General features: G+C 43.2%; 1 protein-coding gene across 1 annotated transcript in view; it reads right to left on the bottom strand.

The window, feature by feature from the left end:
- The window catches only part of Elavl1 (ELAV like RNA binding protein 1), a 42,540-nt gene that overhangs the window by 16,645 nt on the left and 11,710 nt on the right, over window positions 1–14,185 (bottom strand). Inside the window, exons 2-3 of the mRNA XM_021170995.3 lie at window positions 11,271–11,458; window positions 932–1,035 (exon numbers count right to left, since the gene is read on the bottom strand). Of these exons, the coding sequence (XP_021026654.1) occupies window positions 932–1,035; window positions 11,271–11,442 (276 nt within the window). The 5' untranslated portion in view covers window positions 11,443–11,458. The remainder of the gene's footprint in view (window positions 1–931; window positions 1,036–11,270; window positions 11,459–14,185) is intronic.

Raw genomic sequence — 14,185 nt, 5'->3', positions numbered from 1 at the left:
TTGTGATGTGAACACATGTAATAAATTCTAGTGCTCCAGAGATGGGGGCAGGGGATAACAAGTTCAAGGTCAATATGGGCTATATAATGAAATTCTGTCTCAAAAACAAAACAAAAATCCAAAACCAAAAAAGCCCCAAATCAAAAAGTAACACAAGAACAAAACCAAACAAAAACCACAATAGGCAACTAAAATAAATGCATCACTTCCCCAGGGTTCTGTGCTAAAACTTAAGTTCCAGGTGCTCATCTTGTGAGAAACTGCTAAACTGGTGTTAAATGCCAGTTGCTAGAGCATTCACTTTCAAGCTCTACCTTTGCCCCTCCTTCCACCCCCACCTGGAAAAGCCATTTCATTTACGAGAAGAAAAAGAAAAGTCAGCTCCCATCCTAAACTGGGCCTCATGTTCTGTGGGGCTGTGATAAGGAGCCTGAGATGCTTTGTGGAAGGATCTAACCTATGATTCCTTTGCTAAGTGTGAGTTGTGTGAATCACGTGGCTCAAGAAGGCCTATGGATCTGCACCTGAGCCTGACTAGTCCATCTGCTCTCTGTAGTTGCTAGTCTGTCACAGAGAAAAGATAGATGGTTAGGCATAGACATGCAGAACATGTCACTCTGCTCTCTGCAACCAGAGTACAACACCAGAACCAGCGAGAACACAGCAGATAAGTTAGCTATTAAGAGCTGTGATCTGTGGCTGGTTAGGATGTGCATGTAAGCAAAGCCTTCAAAAAAATTACCCAAGTGCAAGGGCAGCAAGGTAGGAACAGAACGTGCATGGCTTCTGGGTCTCTTCCAGCATAGCTGCTCTTGTTTGGCACCCCACTCATGAATAACACACCTAGCACCTGTAGGTACTGAGTCTAGAGTACTCTAATACCCCATTCTGGTCTAGTTAAGGTTTTTCCTCCAGATCAACACCTCTTTACCTTAATGGTTTTGGACTGGAGTCTCAAGCCGTTCAGTGTGCTGATTGCTCTCTCTGCATCTTTTGCAGTCACATAGTTCACAAAACCGTAGCCCAAGCTGTGTCCTATAAGAGAGAACATGACATTGGTAAACTAGCTTCCAATGAACAGGTGAAGGGGAGGTACATGGGCAAGGCCAGGGTAACAGAGTAAAATGCCAAGGGAGGCATACTGGGAAACCACTCTTGAGATGGTGGCAAACATTTTCTGTGCAAACTTGTATATCTTTGCAACTAACAAAGGTAACCTGTAATTAAAAGTTCCTTAAAAACTGGGCCAGTGAGAAGGCTCAGACAGTTAAGTGCTTGCTGCGAAGCCTGACGACCTGGGTTCAATACCTGAGGCCACGTGGTAGAAGAACTGAGTTAAGTTAGTCTCTGACATATGAGCTATTGTGCATGTGCATACACACAAAATAGACACCTTGTTTCTTGAAGAGGAAAAAAAAGTAATGATGTGTTACTGACTGCATCTTGCGAAATGTTGCCTAGTAGTCCCAACGGTGCTGGCTGTACTATGAGGCCTGACCGAAGAGAAAGCAGTGACCAGTGGCTATATAGTCTGTTAAATTTCTGAAACCTGAATTCCTAGGGAGAAGGCCTCCTAGGGAGAAGGCCTCCTAGGCTCTGGCACCATCTAGTACTGGTTCCCTTTCTTTCCTGAGTATAGAGCAACTGGGCTCAGTGAAGCGGTGGGGATAAGCTGAACTGAGAGTATACTAAGCCTACTAAGTGGTCCTGGCTACAGGTTCACAGTCCTGGCCTAGCTCCCACAGCTCTTCCTGGAAGCAGAGTCTACTATAATAATGTCACCAGCATAAATTTGGAATGAGAGCTGAGAGGCATAAAAATTAAGGTAGCAACAAAAGATCCCAAATACTCAGGTCAGGCAGGAACACCCACTACCTGGGTATGGACATGGCATGTAGGGAGAGGCTGAGGAAGAGCTACTGGAGTGTCAGGAAGGAGTCTTAGAGGATGGCTAGCCATGACAAACTTGACTCACATCCTCCCAGCTCATGCAGACACTTCATTCTGTTCTGGGTACTTCAGAGAGCACCTGTAAGACAAACCCACCAGATGCAGAGACTTTTGTGTTGAGAGTCTGCTGCAATCAAAACCCAGGAAGTCATCTCCTCTGCTGATAACAAAACCAGAACAAACTAGAAAACCTATTTTCTTTAAGTTGTATTGGCACCTTTCCAACACAGCAAGTATTTGGAAAATAGGCACATTTCAGGAATCAGTGTTCTCCCTCCACCATGGTGGAGGAACATGCACACAACTCAGGCTGTCATGCTGGGTGGTAGTGCCTTCACCTGCAAACCATTTTGTTAACTCACCTTCCTCAAATACTGCTTTTGTTTTTTCAGACAGGGTTTCTCTGTGTAGTCTTGGTTATCCTGGAACTTGATCTCTAGACTAAACTGGCCTCAAGATCACAGAGATCCACCTCTCTCTGCCTCTCAAATGCTAGGAGTAAAAAGGCAAGAACCACCATGCCCAGCAGACATTTTTTAATGCCAGTTTTAGATTTACAAAAAAAAAAAAAGAACGCACTAAACAAATTACAAGTTCCAGCTTGCCAATACTCTCCTTTATTACAAATATCTTCCATTACCATGGCATATTTTATACAGTGACAAGTACTTGTTTAATGTTAACTAAAGAGTCATACTTAATTCCTATGTCTTTAGTTTTTCTCATTGATGCCTCTTTCTGCCCTAGGACCGCACACAACCTTTAGTGTCATCCCCCCTATCCCCTAATCCCAAAATCCCCCTGGGTAGTATCTCAGACCATTCTTGCTTTTAACAAAAACAAAACAAAACGAAACAAAAAAACCCACTCCCCAACCGTATTTTATGTTTATAGTTATTTAGCTTGTATAAATATGTAAACTATGTATATATAAAGCCCATGGAGGCCAGAAGACACTGTCACATTCACTGGAAGTGGAGTTATAAATGACTGAGCTGCCATTTGGGTCTTCTGGAAGAACAGCTAATATTCTTAACCATTGAGTCTTCTCTCTAGCCCTGTCCTTGCTTTTGATAACTTTCATAGTTTGGGGGCCTGGTCTGTATCTCATGTACTGTTCCTTAACTTAGTTTGTTTTGTATTTTTCTTTTGTTTACTATGGTGATTAAGTTTAGGGGAGGAAGGAAAAAAAAGGTAAAGAGCTCTCATGACAGCCTTTCAAGGGCCAAGTGCATATGCTACCAACAACACACTGGCTTAGATTACCTGGCTAGGATGGTCTGTGAGGTGACCCTCTTCCACTATCACATTGTTTCTAGGATGGTCTGTGAGGTGACCCTCTTCCACTATCACATTGTTTCGACAGATGATACTGCAAAACAAGTCCTGGGGCACAGAACTTTGGGGCACAGAAACTACATATGTTATCTGCAATTTTTCAAAGGCTATCCTCCTTCTCAAAGTCTTTATAGAAATCCACATTTCATTCAAAAAAATTTGTGCCTGGCAATGGTGGCACATGCCTTTAATCCCAACACTTAGGAGGCAGAGGCAGATGGATTTCTGAGTTTGAGGCCAGCCTGGTCTACAGAGTGAGTTCCAGGACAGCCAGGGCTACACAGAGACACCCTGTCTTGAAAAACTCAAAAAAAAAAAAAAAAAAAAAAAAAAAAAACTCAAAAGAGTGTGTGTGTGTACGTACACATGTACTTATGTGTGTTGAGCCCAGAGATTGATGCAGAGCAGACCCCTTAATTACAAATCCTCCCTTTTTAAATTTAAAATGTTTATATATGGGGCTGGAGATGGTTAAAGAGTACTGGCTGTTTTTCTAGAGGACCTGGGTTCAATTCCCAGCATCTATATGGCAGCTTACAACTGAATATAACTCCAGTTCCAGGGGATCCAACACCTTTACAGACATATATGCAGGTAAAAGACAGAAATCACATGAAGTAAAAATTCATATTTGAATATAATGTTTTGATAAATCTCTTCTATCCCCATCTCTTCAATTCCTCTCCATCTCTCCCCAGGTTGACCTGCAGCTAGCTCCCAGTTCCTAGAAGCACAAAGAACATGGCAAATCAGAAAGCGGAGACATCTTTTCGGCCATAACCACTCTATATTTGGAAATGCAAGATTCTGGTCCAAGTGTAACACTTAACAAGGTAACATGTATGTTACCTCCATGTGGAGGCTTCTCCAGTGCAGCAGCCCCACTCCCACCCCCACCCCCGGCACCTGGCCTCTGACCACCAGTAACATCTGGGAACTTTTTAAGAGAGTGATATTGATGCTGGGTCAGCCAGAAAACAGGTGGCAGAATCGTGTTCCTACAGCTCCTCCTAAAAGAGGGGGGGGGTACAACCAGCATCCAGGAGAGGTCTCAGACCTTGGAGCCATGATTTGTTCAATCTTTATTCTTTATATCTATTACCATTTCTGATTTCTTTTTTCCCTCTTGTCAAACTATTATCCCATCTGCAGAGCCCTGGCCACCTGAACCTGACTCTAGGCAGATCTCAATACCCAAATTCCTAGCAGACAATGTAGACGCTTTGTTTGTCCCCAACTACTGCTACTCCCCAGCCCTCAGGCCCCTTTCAGGCTGATCTCTCCTTTCTCCAAAGTAAGACAGAACTCTATGGTACTAGTCAACAGAAGCAACAGGAATGAGACGTCCAATATCCTCAGCCTCAGGCTGAAGAAAGATTTCAGAGTCTAGATGTCCCACTGTTGTATACACAGTCACTTGGGAACCACTACTTCTCCCCATCTTGAAGTCTCCTACTAGTTGCCTACTAAGTGCTGACTGTCCACTCTAAAGCTCCTCTGCAGTTTTACTATCCCTTTGCCACAGTGTCAGAAGAGCCAATGGTAAAAGAGACCAGCCTCATGAGCAGAGAAGACAAGAAAGCATAAAAGCAGTGGCTCCTGCAAAAGAAAAACAGGTGCTCTACTCCAGAGGTCAGGATAAATAGGATGTGCTGCTGCTTGAGCCTAGTAAGGTAGAGAAGCATGGAACAGGTACTTAGAGGTACAATGGTCTAGCCACACCAGAGCTGAGTAGAGATGTGAAGAAGCCCAGATATACTGCAGTTGGGACCTTTTATGGAGATCATTATTCCCCCAACTTAATACTCTTAGTAGTATTCTATAGTGTGACTACTGGATAGTGCCTTGCTGCTGTGGCTCCTCACTTTGTCTAGTTATAATGCTGAGTCTCTAGGAGGTCTCTATTAGAAATAGGAAATAAGAGTCTGAAGATGGCTGTTTAAAAGGTTCCTACTATGCAGGCATGTTAACCTGAGTTGGGAACTCCATATTAAAAAATCCCTGTGGGCTGGAGAGATGGTTTAGCAGTTAAGAGCACTGACTGCTCTTCCAGAGGTCCTGAGTTCAATTCCCTGCAACCACATGGTGGCTCACAACCATCTGTAATGGGATCTGATGCCCTCTTCTGGTGTGTCTGAAGACAGTGTACTCATCATATATATATATAAGATTAAAAAAGAAATAAATAAAATAAAATAAAATACTTACTCTGGAGCTTCATTAAAAAAAAAAATTCCCTGTGATCTCAGTGTTCAGGCATGGAATGAAGAGCAGAGACAGGTGGATTTCTGAAGCTCACTGGCTGGACAATCTGCCTATCCTGTCTCAAAAAATAAAGTACTGACCACTCCAATCTCTTATTCTCTGCATGTTGACCAGTCCTGGGTCTTTGTATTGCTCACTGTCTACTGTAAAAAAGAGCTTCTCACTGGGCAGTGGCAGCACACACCTTTAATCCCAGCACTTGGGAGGCAGAGGCTGGTGGATCTCTAGTTTGAGGCCAGCCTGGTCTATAGAACAAGTTTGAAGACAGCCAAGATTACAAAGAAAAGACCCTGTCTCAAACAACTCCCTCTCCCCCAAAAAGAAAAAGAAAGAAAAAAGGCAATTTTTCTGCTGAGGGTAAAGAGACACACTAATCTATGGGTATTACAGGTATAAAGAACACAGGGAACAAAGTTTGGGTTTTTTTTTTTGTTGTTGTTCTTTAAATTTTGTCCTCTCTTTTCTTCTCCACCAACTCCTTTCAGATTCTCCCTACCCACCCAACTCCACTCTTTTTTATAAAGGTGCATAGGGGCTCCAGAGAAGACTTCACCGAGGATCACAGGGTATAGGTGACAGAGGGACCACAAGAAACATACAAGCCAAAGCACAAGAAGGGTGTTTTAGAGAAAATAGAAAGGTGACCAGCAAGCAGATAGATATAATAAAGGCTCTCTTAGAAGTGCACATGGTCTAACACCACTTGCTGTATCAGCTGGCAGAGGAGGAATTGCAGGGCCTAGGGCATTGATGGTGGAAAGCAGGGCCAGTTCATAACTGGTCTATGGAAAGAGCTAGTACGCAGAGTGATACAAGCTAGTCATCTTTGTGGAGCTTGTAATATGGAATAGAGTACTACACAACCCCTGTAATGATGGTGAGAAAACTCGTTCATATAGGAAGAATGGACTGCTATATAGCTAACAGTATTACTTATAGGGGATATGCAACAAATGAAGTATGAAAGGAAGTATATCCAATGGGGGAAAAATGGGTAATTTAAGCTTTACTTCCGGCTTATAGTATTTCTGCTGCATTTTACTGATTCTGTTTGTTGTTTTTGCTTGTTTGTTTGTTTTTGAGACAGGGTCTTGCTATGTAGCGTTTGGCTGACCCCAAACTCAAGAGATATGCCTGCCTCCAAAGTGCTGACATCAAAGTTATTTGGCACCACACCTGGTCAGTTTTTTTGTATTTTGTTTTTCATTTTGTTTTGGTTTTGCTTTTAAAATAGAGAGCAAAGATAAATCATGCTGAGGGACAAATAGTAAAGCTGGCAAAGTGTGCAAAGATATTCTTGTAAAAGGAAAATTGTAAAAGGAAAGTAGTCCTGAGAGCTGGACTAGGCACATTTGGAACATAAACAACTCAGTCCAGGCTGAGGGTAGGTGTGGTGCAAAGCAGGTGTGGATTCAACCCTAACAGGAGGTCCATGACTATGACATGAGAAAGGAAAATATGGAACCATGAGGGTTGAAGGCTGACTCCAATTCCCCAAGGGACATATAAGACAGCTACAGCTTGCATAGCAAGCTCTGATATCAGGTAGCTGCTGAAATGACAGCCGCACCTTATGTTTGTAGATGGAAGTGCCAACGGCAAATACAATGACTCCAACAAGGAGTTTGATCTGGCTGCCCAGAAACACTGGAAACTTCCCAACCAACACAATGAAAATTCTCTTTACCCTAGTCACTCTTTCCCCTTCCTGTTGCCCAGCTGACCCATAGTATCAATTTGCAAAACGAACATATTGGACTTGATAGTGTCAACCTCAGTGCAGGATAGCCAGCACTTATAGTGACTAGACAGAGCCACAGAAGGTTTACTCCAGTCAACAGAGCCTAGAACCTGAAGGGAAGTCTGGAAGGAGGAAAGGTAGCCAGCTAAGAGGCCACAGCAACAGAGTAGGTAAAGGTAATGATGTCCTGGGCTAGGATTACTCTTGTGGTAGGACAAGGTAAATCTACAGAAGTACTGAAGGGAATGAATTCTGAGACCTGGTGCTTCTGAGTAGAGCTACTGTACAGACAGTGGTATTATCAGCTAAGACAATGACACAAATTCAGTATCAGTATGGTGCAGATCTCAGAAGAGCTATCTGGTCAGGAGAGTGAACAAACTAAATTCAGCCCGATTAACTCTGGAAAAGGGGTATGGAATAATATGAAGCTCAAGGCTGGGGAAAGGAGCAGCTGCGAAAGATAAGTGTGGCCTTGAGAGCAGGCAGACAGCCATAGGAAGAGGATGGTTTTAGAAGGAAGTACTGAGAGGGAGTTTGACACTGACAGCCTGTAAATGGGAGGACAGCACACAGTGGTGGTTCTCACACCAGAGCTTTTTTGCTTTCTACAAGACTCAAGATAATGCTGGGCATGGTGGCGCTCACCTTTAATCCCAGCACTTGAGGCCGAGAGGCCGAGAGGCCGAGAGGCAAAGGCAGAGGCAAGCGGATTTCTGAGTTCGAGGCTAGCCTGGTCTACAAAGTGAGTTCCAGAACAGCTAGGGCTATAAAGAGAAACCCTGTCTCGAAAAAACAAAAAAACAAAAACAAAAACAAAAAAAGACATACTATAATGTTCACAACTTAAGACTGTTTCAAGTGAGTGGGTAGAGGCTAGAAATGCTGTTTAACATGCCCCAGTGTATAACCATGCACCAGATAGCAGTATCCAGTCCCAAATTTCAAAGTGCCTAAGAAGAAAACTGAAGCCCTGGCTTGATGATCCTCAAGAAACCCAAGGAAGCTGGGCGTGGTGGCGCACGCCTTTAATCCCAGCACTCGGGAGGCAGAGGCAGGCGGATTTCTGAGTTCGAGGCCAGCCTGGTCTACAAAGTGAGTTCCAGGACAGCCAGGGCTATACAGAGAAACCCTGTCTCGAAAAACCTAAAAAAAAAAAAAAGAGACCCAAGGAAAAGTGTGTACTTGGCTACTTCATGGGTCATGAGCAGCCAGGAAGGAAAGGATCAGTGCAGAGAGGAGACAGTTGTTAGTTCTTCTAACCGTAGGTGTGTTATCAGATCTGAGCAAAAACTAGCTGAGGGCTGGAGGAAAGAAAACACAGAAAGGTTATGAAGGATGGGGCTACCCACTGTGCCAAAGAGCAGGCCTGGGAAGGCAGCATACCTAGCTAGCTAGATATAAGGACTGTCTTACTGGGGTGGGCAGGCTGAGATCCAGCTAGAGAAAAGGAGACACAGGATTAGGCAGAGTGGTGCCACTGAATGACAGATGAACAGTGAAATTTGACAGCAGGAGAAGTAAAGTAAGGGTAGGATGAGTGTCTCGGATATGGCACTCACTGAACTGGAATGAAAGGCTGCTAGTAAGACATTACTGAGCTTAGCAGGTACCGTCTCCACAACTCCCCAAACTGTCTTCAGATCAGAGAGAAGCCCTGTATCTGGGAATTCAAATCACTTTCTAATCCCACTTCTGCTTCTGTGGTAGTTTGAATAAAACTGGCCCCCACAGACCCTTAGGGACTGGCACTATTAGGAGGTATGGCCTTGTTGGAGGAAGTGTGTTACCGAGGAGGTGGGCTTTTAGGTTATATAAGCTCAAGCTACCGCCAGTAATCCAGTCTTTCCCTGCCTGCCTTTGGAGAGATACAACTCTCCCTCCTCCAGCACCACGTCGTCTGCCTGGACACTGCCATGCTTTCCACCATGATGATAATGGACTCAAACTCTGAAACTGTAAGCCAGCTCCAATTACATGTTTGCCACAGTCATGGTGTCTCTTCATATCAATGAAACCCTTACTAAGACAGCCTTTTCACAGTGCCTCCACTTCTCCAAAACTAAGTTCTTTCAGGCCTAACCTTGCCTATCAAGGAGTTCCTACTAACAAAAGCTTATATTCCTCTAAAACCCACAGAAAGAAGGTGGCATGAGAGCCAAGAGCTAGACTCCAAAGCCCAGGACTGCTAAAGATGCTGCTGAGAACCCTTTCTACCAAAACACTGGTAGAGAAAAGCCTCCAAAAGCCAGTTAGGCAGGATTCCTATGAAGGACAATACCCCGAATAATCTAATATTCTTCAATTATTCAATCTGTATATTATCTAAAATTCATTAATTATCTAAAGTTCTAAGTGCATTAATCTACAGACTTGGGATTAAAAGGAGAAAAGGCCTTTTAGTTTAAGGGTCTCTTCTGATGAGTGGTTCCTGTGGCCAGCCACAGCTGTTTAGGGTTATACAGTATATTCAGGTTACTGGAAAACTGTTGAAGGTTGATGAAGCAAGGCCATGAACATACCAGATTGAGACTGAATTCATACTTTCTGTTCATACATACCTGAAGTTTTCCATAATATCAAAAATCAAAACAAAACAACCCCCCCAAAACAAACAAACAAAAATCTTAAAAACCATTTAGAATCCAGATACCTACAAACTAGATGATAGCTGGAATGCTTCAAAGTACTGCTTGTTTCTCCAATCAGTCAAAGTAGAGAAGGGGAGTCAGGGAGGGCAGGAAGGAGAAGAAAGAAGAAGGTAGTGACCTGAGGATAATTCTGTATCCAACAAAGAAACAAAGCAGAGCTTTGCAGCACTGAGCTCCTGAAGCTACACTCTCAGAACCTGACCTTTTACAAATACCCAAGAGGTAGGTATAGGCATTATTTAAAAGTGCCACACCGGTGGGATGGAGAGATGGCTCAGCAGTTAAGAGCACTGACTGGTCTTACAGAGGTCCTCAGTTCAATACCTCGCAACCATATGGTGGCTCACAACCATCTGTAATAGGATCCGATGCCCTCTTCTGGTATGTCTAAAGAAAGCTACAGTGTACCCACGTAAATAAAATAAATAAATCTTAAAATTAAAAAAAAGGTGCCACTGGCTACTGAATGGATGGGAGCCTAGAAGCCTAAGAGTCATACCATGAGAGAGCTGAAGCACAAGGCTTTCGGGTGTCTTGCTCCTGACACCAGAGTTCCAGCTGGTGAAAGATTCAATTTTGCATGAAGGTCTGCATCCTCAGGGACAGTCCTTGGCAGGGTCCCTTCTACATGTGCAAACTTGATCAGTTTGTACAATTATTTGGCTCCATATACTTTTCAGAGCACTCCATTGTGCTATCCCCCCATTTTTCCCCTCTCACCTCTCATTTTGTACATGTGCTTTTTTTGGTTGTTGTTGTTGCGAGAGCGTCTCTGTCTATCTAGCCCTGGCTGTCCTGGAACTCACCAAGGCCCACTTGCCTCTTGTCTTCTGAGTCCTGGGATTAAAGGCGTGCACCCCCACACCTGGTATGTGTTTTAACTTACAAATACTCCAAAATCTTTTAAGGGAACCTTACCTTCAAATTTTCTCAAGATGTATTTTATTGTTAATTATGGCTGTGTGTGTGTGTAGGGGTGGTGGTGTTAAGTGCACATGCACGTGGGCCAGAGCATCAACTTCCCTAAGCTGCAGTTACGTATGCAGTGAGCTGTCTGATGTGGGTGTGAGGACCAAACTCAGTAGCAAGTACTCTTAACTGCGGAGACGGCTCTCTAGGATACTCCCCCAACCACCACCCCATCTCTGTCCAGTCTTGTACTGGGGCTGAAGAAAAGCAGTCTGAGGATAAAGGACAGAACTTCATTTATAGCTATGGTTTCTAGCCTGCAGCCTATTCTGTACTAAGGAGTTACCAGCAAGGAAGCCAATGAGTAACAGCATAGCCAACCATGACTCCTTCAAGAAACCTCTCAGGCTCTTTACCTGCTACTTTATCCCGAATAAGCTTTGCAGATTCAACCTCGCCAATGCTGCTGAACAGACTTCGTAGTTCCTCCTGGGTCATGTTCTGAGGGAGGTAGTTGACAATTAAATTCGTTCTCCCAATGTCATCCCTGCAGTCTTCCGCCATGTGGTCTTCATAACCATTAGACATTGTATTATTTAAAAATCTGCAAAGAAAAGTAAGATCAGGTAAATTCTAGATATTCATCTGGGTATGTGAAGGCAGAGATAAATGACTACATTTTGCACTTAAGAGATTTTCTTTTCAGCACTAAAAGATCAACTACCGGGGAGATGATTCAGTTTGTAAAGAGCTTGCTGGCACAAAAATGGAGATTTGAGTTCATATCCATAGCACCCATAATAAAAGTTGGATGAGTTAGCACATAACTATAATCCTAGCACGGGGAGTTGGGAACATGATATGGGGAGCCATGGAACTTTTTGGCCAGCCAGCCTTGCTCAATCAGTAAGCTTCAGGTTCAGTGAAAGACCCTGTTCTCAAAAAATAAGGTGGAGTATATATGGTAGACAACACCATACACTTCACCACAGTCAGTGTGTCCCACACTGATCTTGTTCTGAGCCTTACTGACAGCACTCTTTGGGTAGGTTGTGAAACTTTTAAGAAGTAAAGCCACTGGGGTGGGCTTTGAGAGTTTTTGTGCTACATCCAGTTTGCTCTCTGAGCTTCCTGAATGTGGAGAGAGATATGATTTTGCAATTTCCTACTCTGGCTGCCTGCTGTGACATATTCCTCACCATTATGGACTTTAAGCTCCAATAAACTTTCTTTTGTTAGTTGTTTCTGGCCATGGCATTTTAATACAATGTGATAGAAGTCACTCTATAGTGATCTCTGGCTTCCACATAAATTTGTACCTTCACATCCATACACATGCACCCACCCATATGAACATACACACACCATATCCACCTACCTATATTCATACAAGGAGATCAACTATGTTTACAGACAGCTGTTTTATCGATAATAACCTAAAAAGAAATGAGTTACTAAGTCACAAAAAGGCAAGAAGCTAGCTAGATAATTGTTCTAACACTGAGCCATGTACCCAGCCTTAATTTTCCTTTTACCTGGTATTGCTCTATCACTGAGCTAAACCCAGACCTTGGTTAGGGGTGGGGTAGGGGGCAAGATGGGGGGGGGGCAGGCAGTAGGCTCTGGGATGAAACCTAGGGCCTGGAGCATGCTAGGTAAGCACGCTGCCACTAATCTACATTCTTCCCTGAACAGTAAATGCACTTCCTACTTCCAGGGGCAAACAGCCTAGTATAGCTTTGGAGAAACATCTGTATAGATACATCTGAGGGCACCAAGACCAACCTTTTGAAAACATCTAATACCTAGTTTGTCCAACAGACATTGGGGTGCAGTGGCCTAACCTGAGAGGCCCTTTGACCCTGCTTTTAAATCTGTAGTCACTACTTCACATGTGCTCATCTGCCTGGAGAGCTCAGTGAGCAAGCACTTCTCCTTTCTTAAGATGTGAAGTGTGAATTTGTGAAAAGTCGAAGCCCACAAGGCATAATAAGCCTTTGACTACCTTTAAAAACAACTCTGCAAAGGTACATTTCTGTAATTCCCGTGCTCAAGCAGTAAGGACAGTAGGATCAGGAAATTAAAGGCTGTATAGAAAGTTCAAGGCCAGGGTAGGCTATATTTAACTGTATAAAACCTTTTTGTTTAAAAGAAAACAAAAAACAAAGAAAACCCTCTGAGAGCTAAGTGGCAGAGTGTTTGCCTAGTATGCAGGAGGCACTAGGTTCCATGTCTAGCACATTAAAAAAAGGCTTTGCTAGAGATTACATAAAACCGAACACAACTCTTGCACAGATTTTCTCTCCTACTCCTTGAGTCACTGGGAGAAGGGTAAGAATTAAACCTGTTTCCTACTCTTTTAACTCTCAAGCAGGCAAACAGTAAGAATTTCTCGTGTTTATTACTCATTTAAAGCTCTGCAGGTTCCCTCGTCTCTATAAAGTATGTTAACAGAAAACCAGGTATCATAAAATCAAAAAGCTCTATGGCAAAAAGCACCAGAAACAAGACAAGCAGCAAGAGACTGGGAAAAACATCTGCTATGTATCATTTTGATCAGTATTTGTTATGCTGGGAAATTCACCCATCAAGGGACAGGATGTGATGATGTGTGCAGGCATTCTTGGTTAGCCTTGGTGTGTATGTGCCCACACACTATCAGTGTCTAGTGAGCACATTACAGGATGCTGTTAATTAAATATTTTGCAAGGCACAGGGTGACGGCAATGACTAAAAAGTACCTTGCTTAAAATCTCAACACTGCCAAGGCTGAACAAAGTTGAGTTAATACACCTACCAATTAATAATTAAAATCCAACACATAACTAACAGAAAGGCAGACATGATATAAACTACAATTTCATGATGATAGCCATTCAAAGAGATGACAAACCTATGAGGAAAAAAAGCTTAATCTTGACTTGATGGGGAATGCCTTTAATCCCAATTCTCAGGAGGCAGTCAGGAGGATCCCTCTGAGTTGAAGGCCAGCAAGTTTCAGGGCTACACAAAGAAAGTGTATCTTGGAAAACAAATAAGAACAACCAAATCAAACCAAACTACCTCCCCGCAAAAACAAACATATAAAAACAAAACAAAAACAAAACCCTCAAACTCATGAAAAAGGAAAGCTGGGGATGAAACAGCTAATAAATAGGGCATTTGCCTAGCATGCACAGAGTCAACCCTGATACCATGTAAGTTAGCACAGTGCCACACAGCTATCATGCTAGCATTTGGGAGGTTGAAGCAGGAGGGTCATAACCATCCTCACCTTCACAGTTTGGAATCATCTAGGACAGTGGTTCTCAACCTTCTTCTTTTTTTTTTT

The sequence above is a fragment of the Mus caroli genome, unplaced genomic scaffold (assembly GCF_978045245.1).
Source record: "Mus caroli unplaced genomic scaffold, Mus_caroli_1 scaffold_10, whole genome shotgun sequence".
In the NCBI taxonomy this organism is placed as follows: Eukaryota; Metazoa; Chordata; class Mammalia; order Rodentia; family Muridae; genus Mus; species Mus caroli.
The sequence above is the reverse complement of the archived record's forward strand: the minus strand, read 5'-3'. Positions and strand labels throughout refer to the sequence as shown.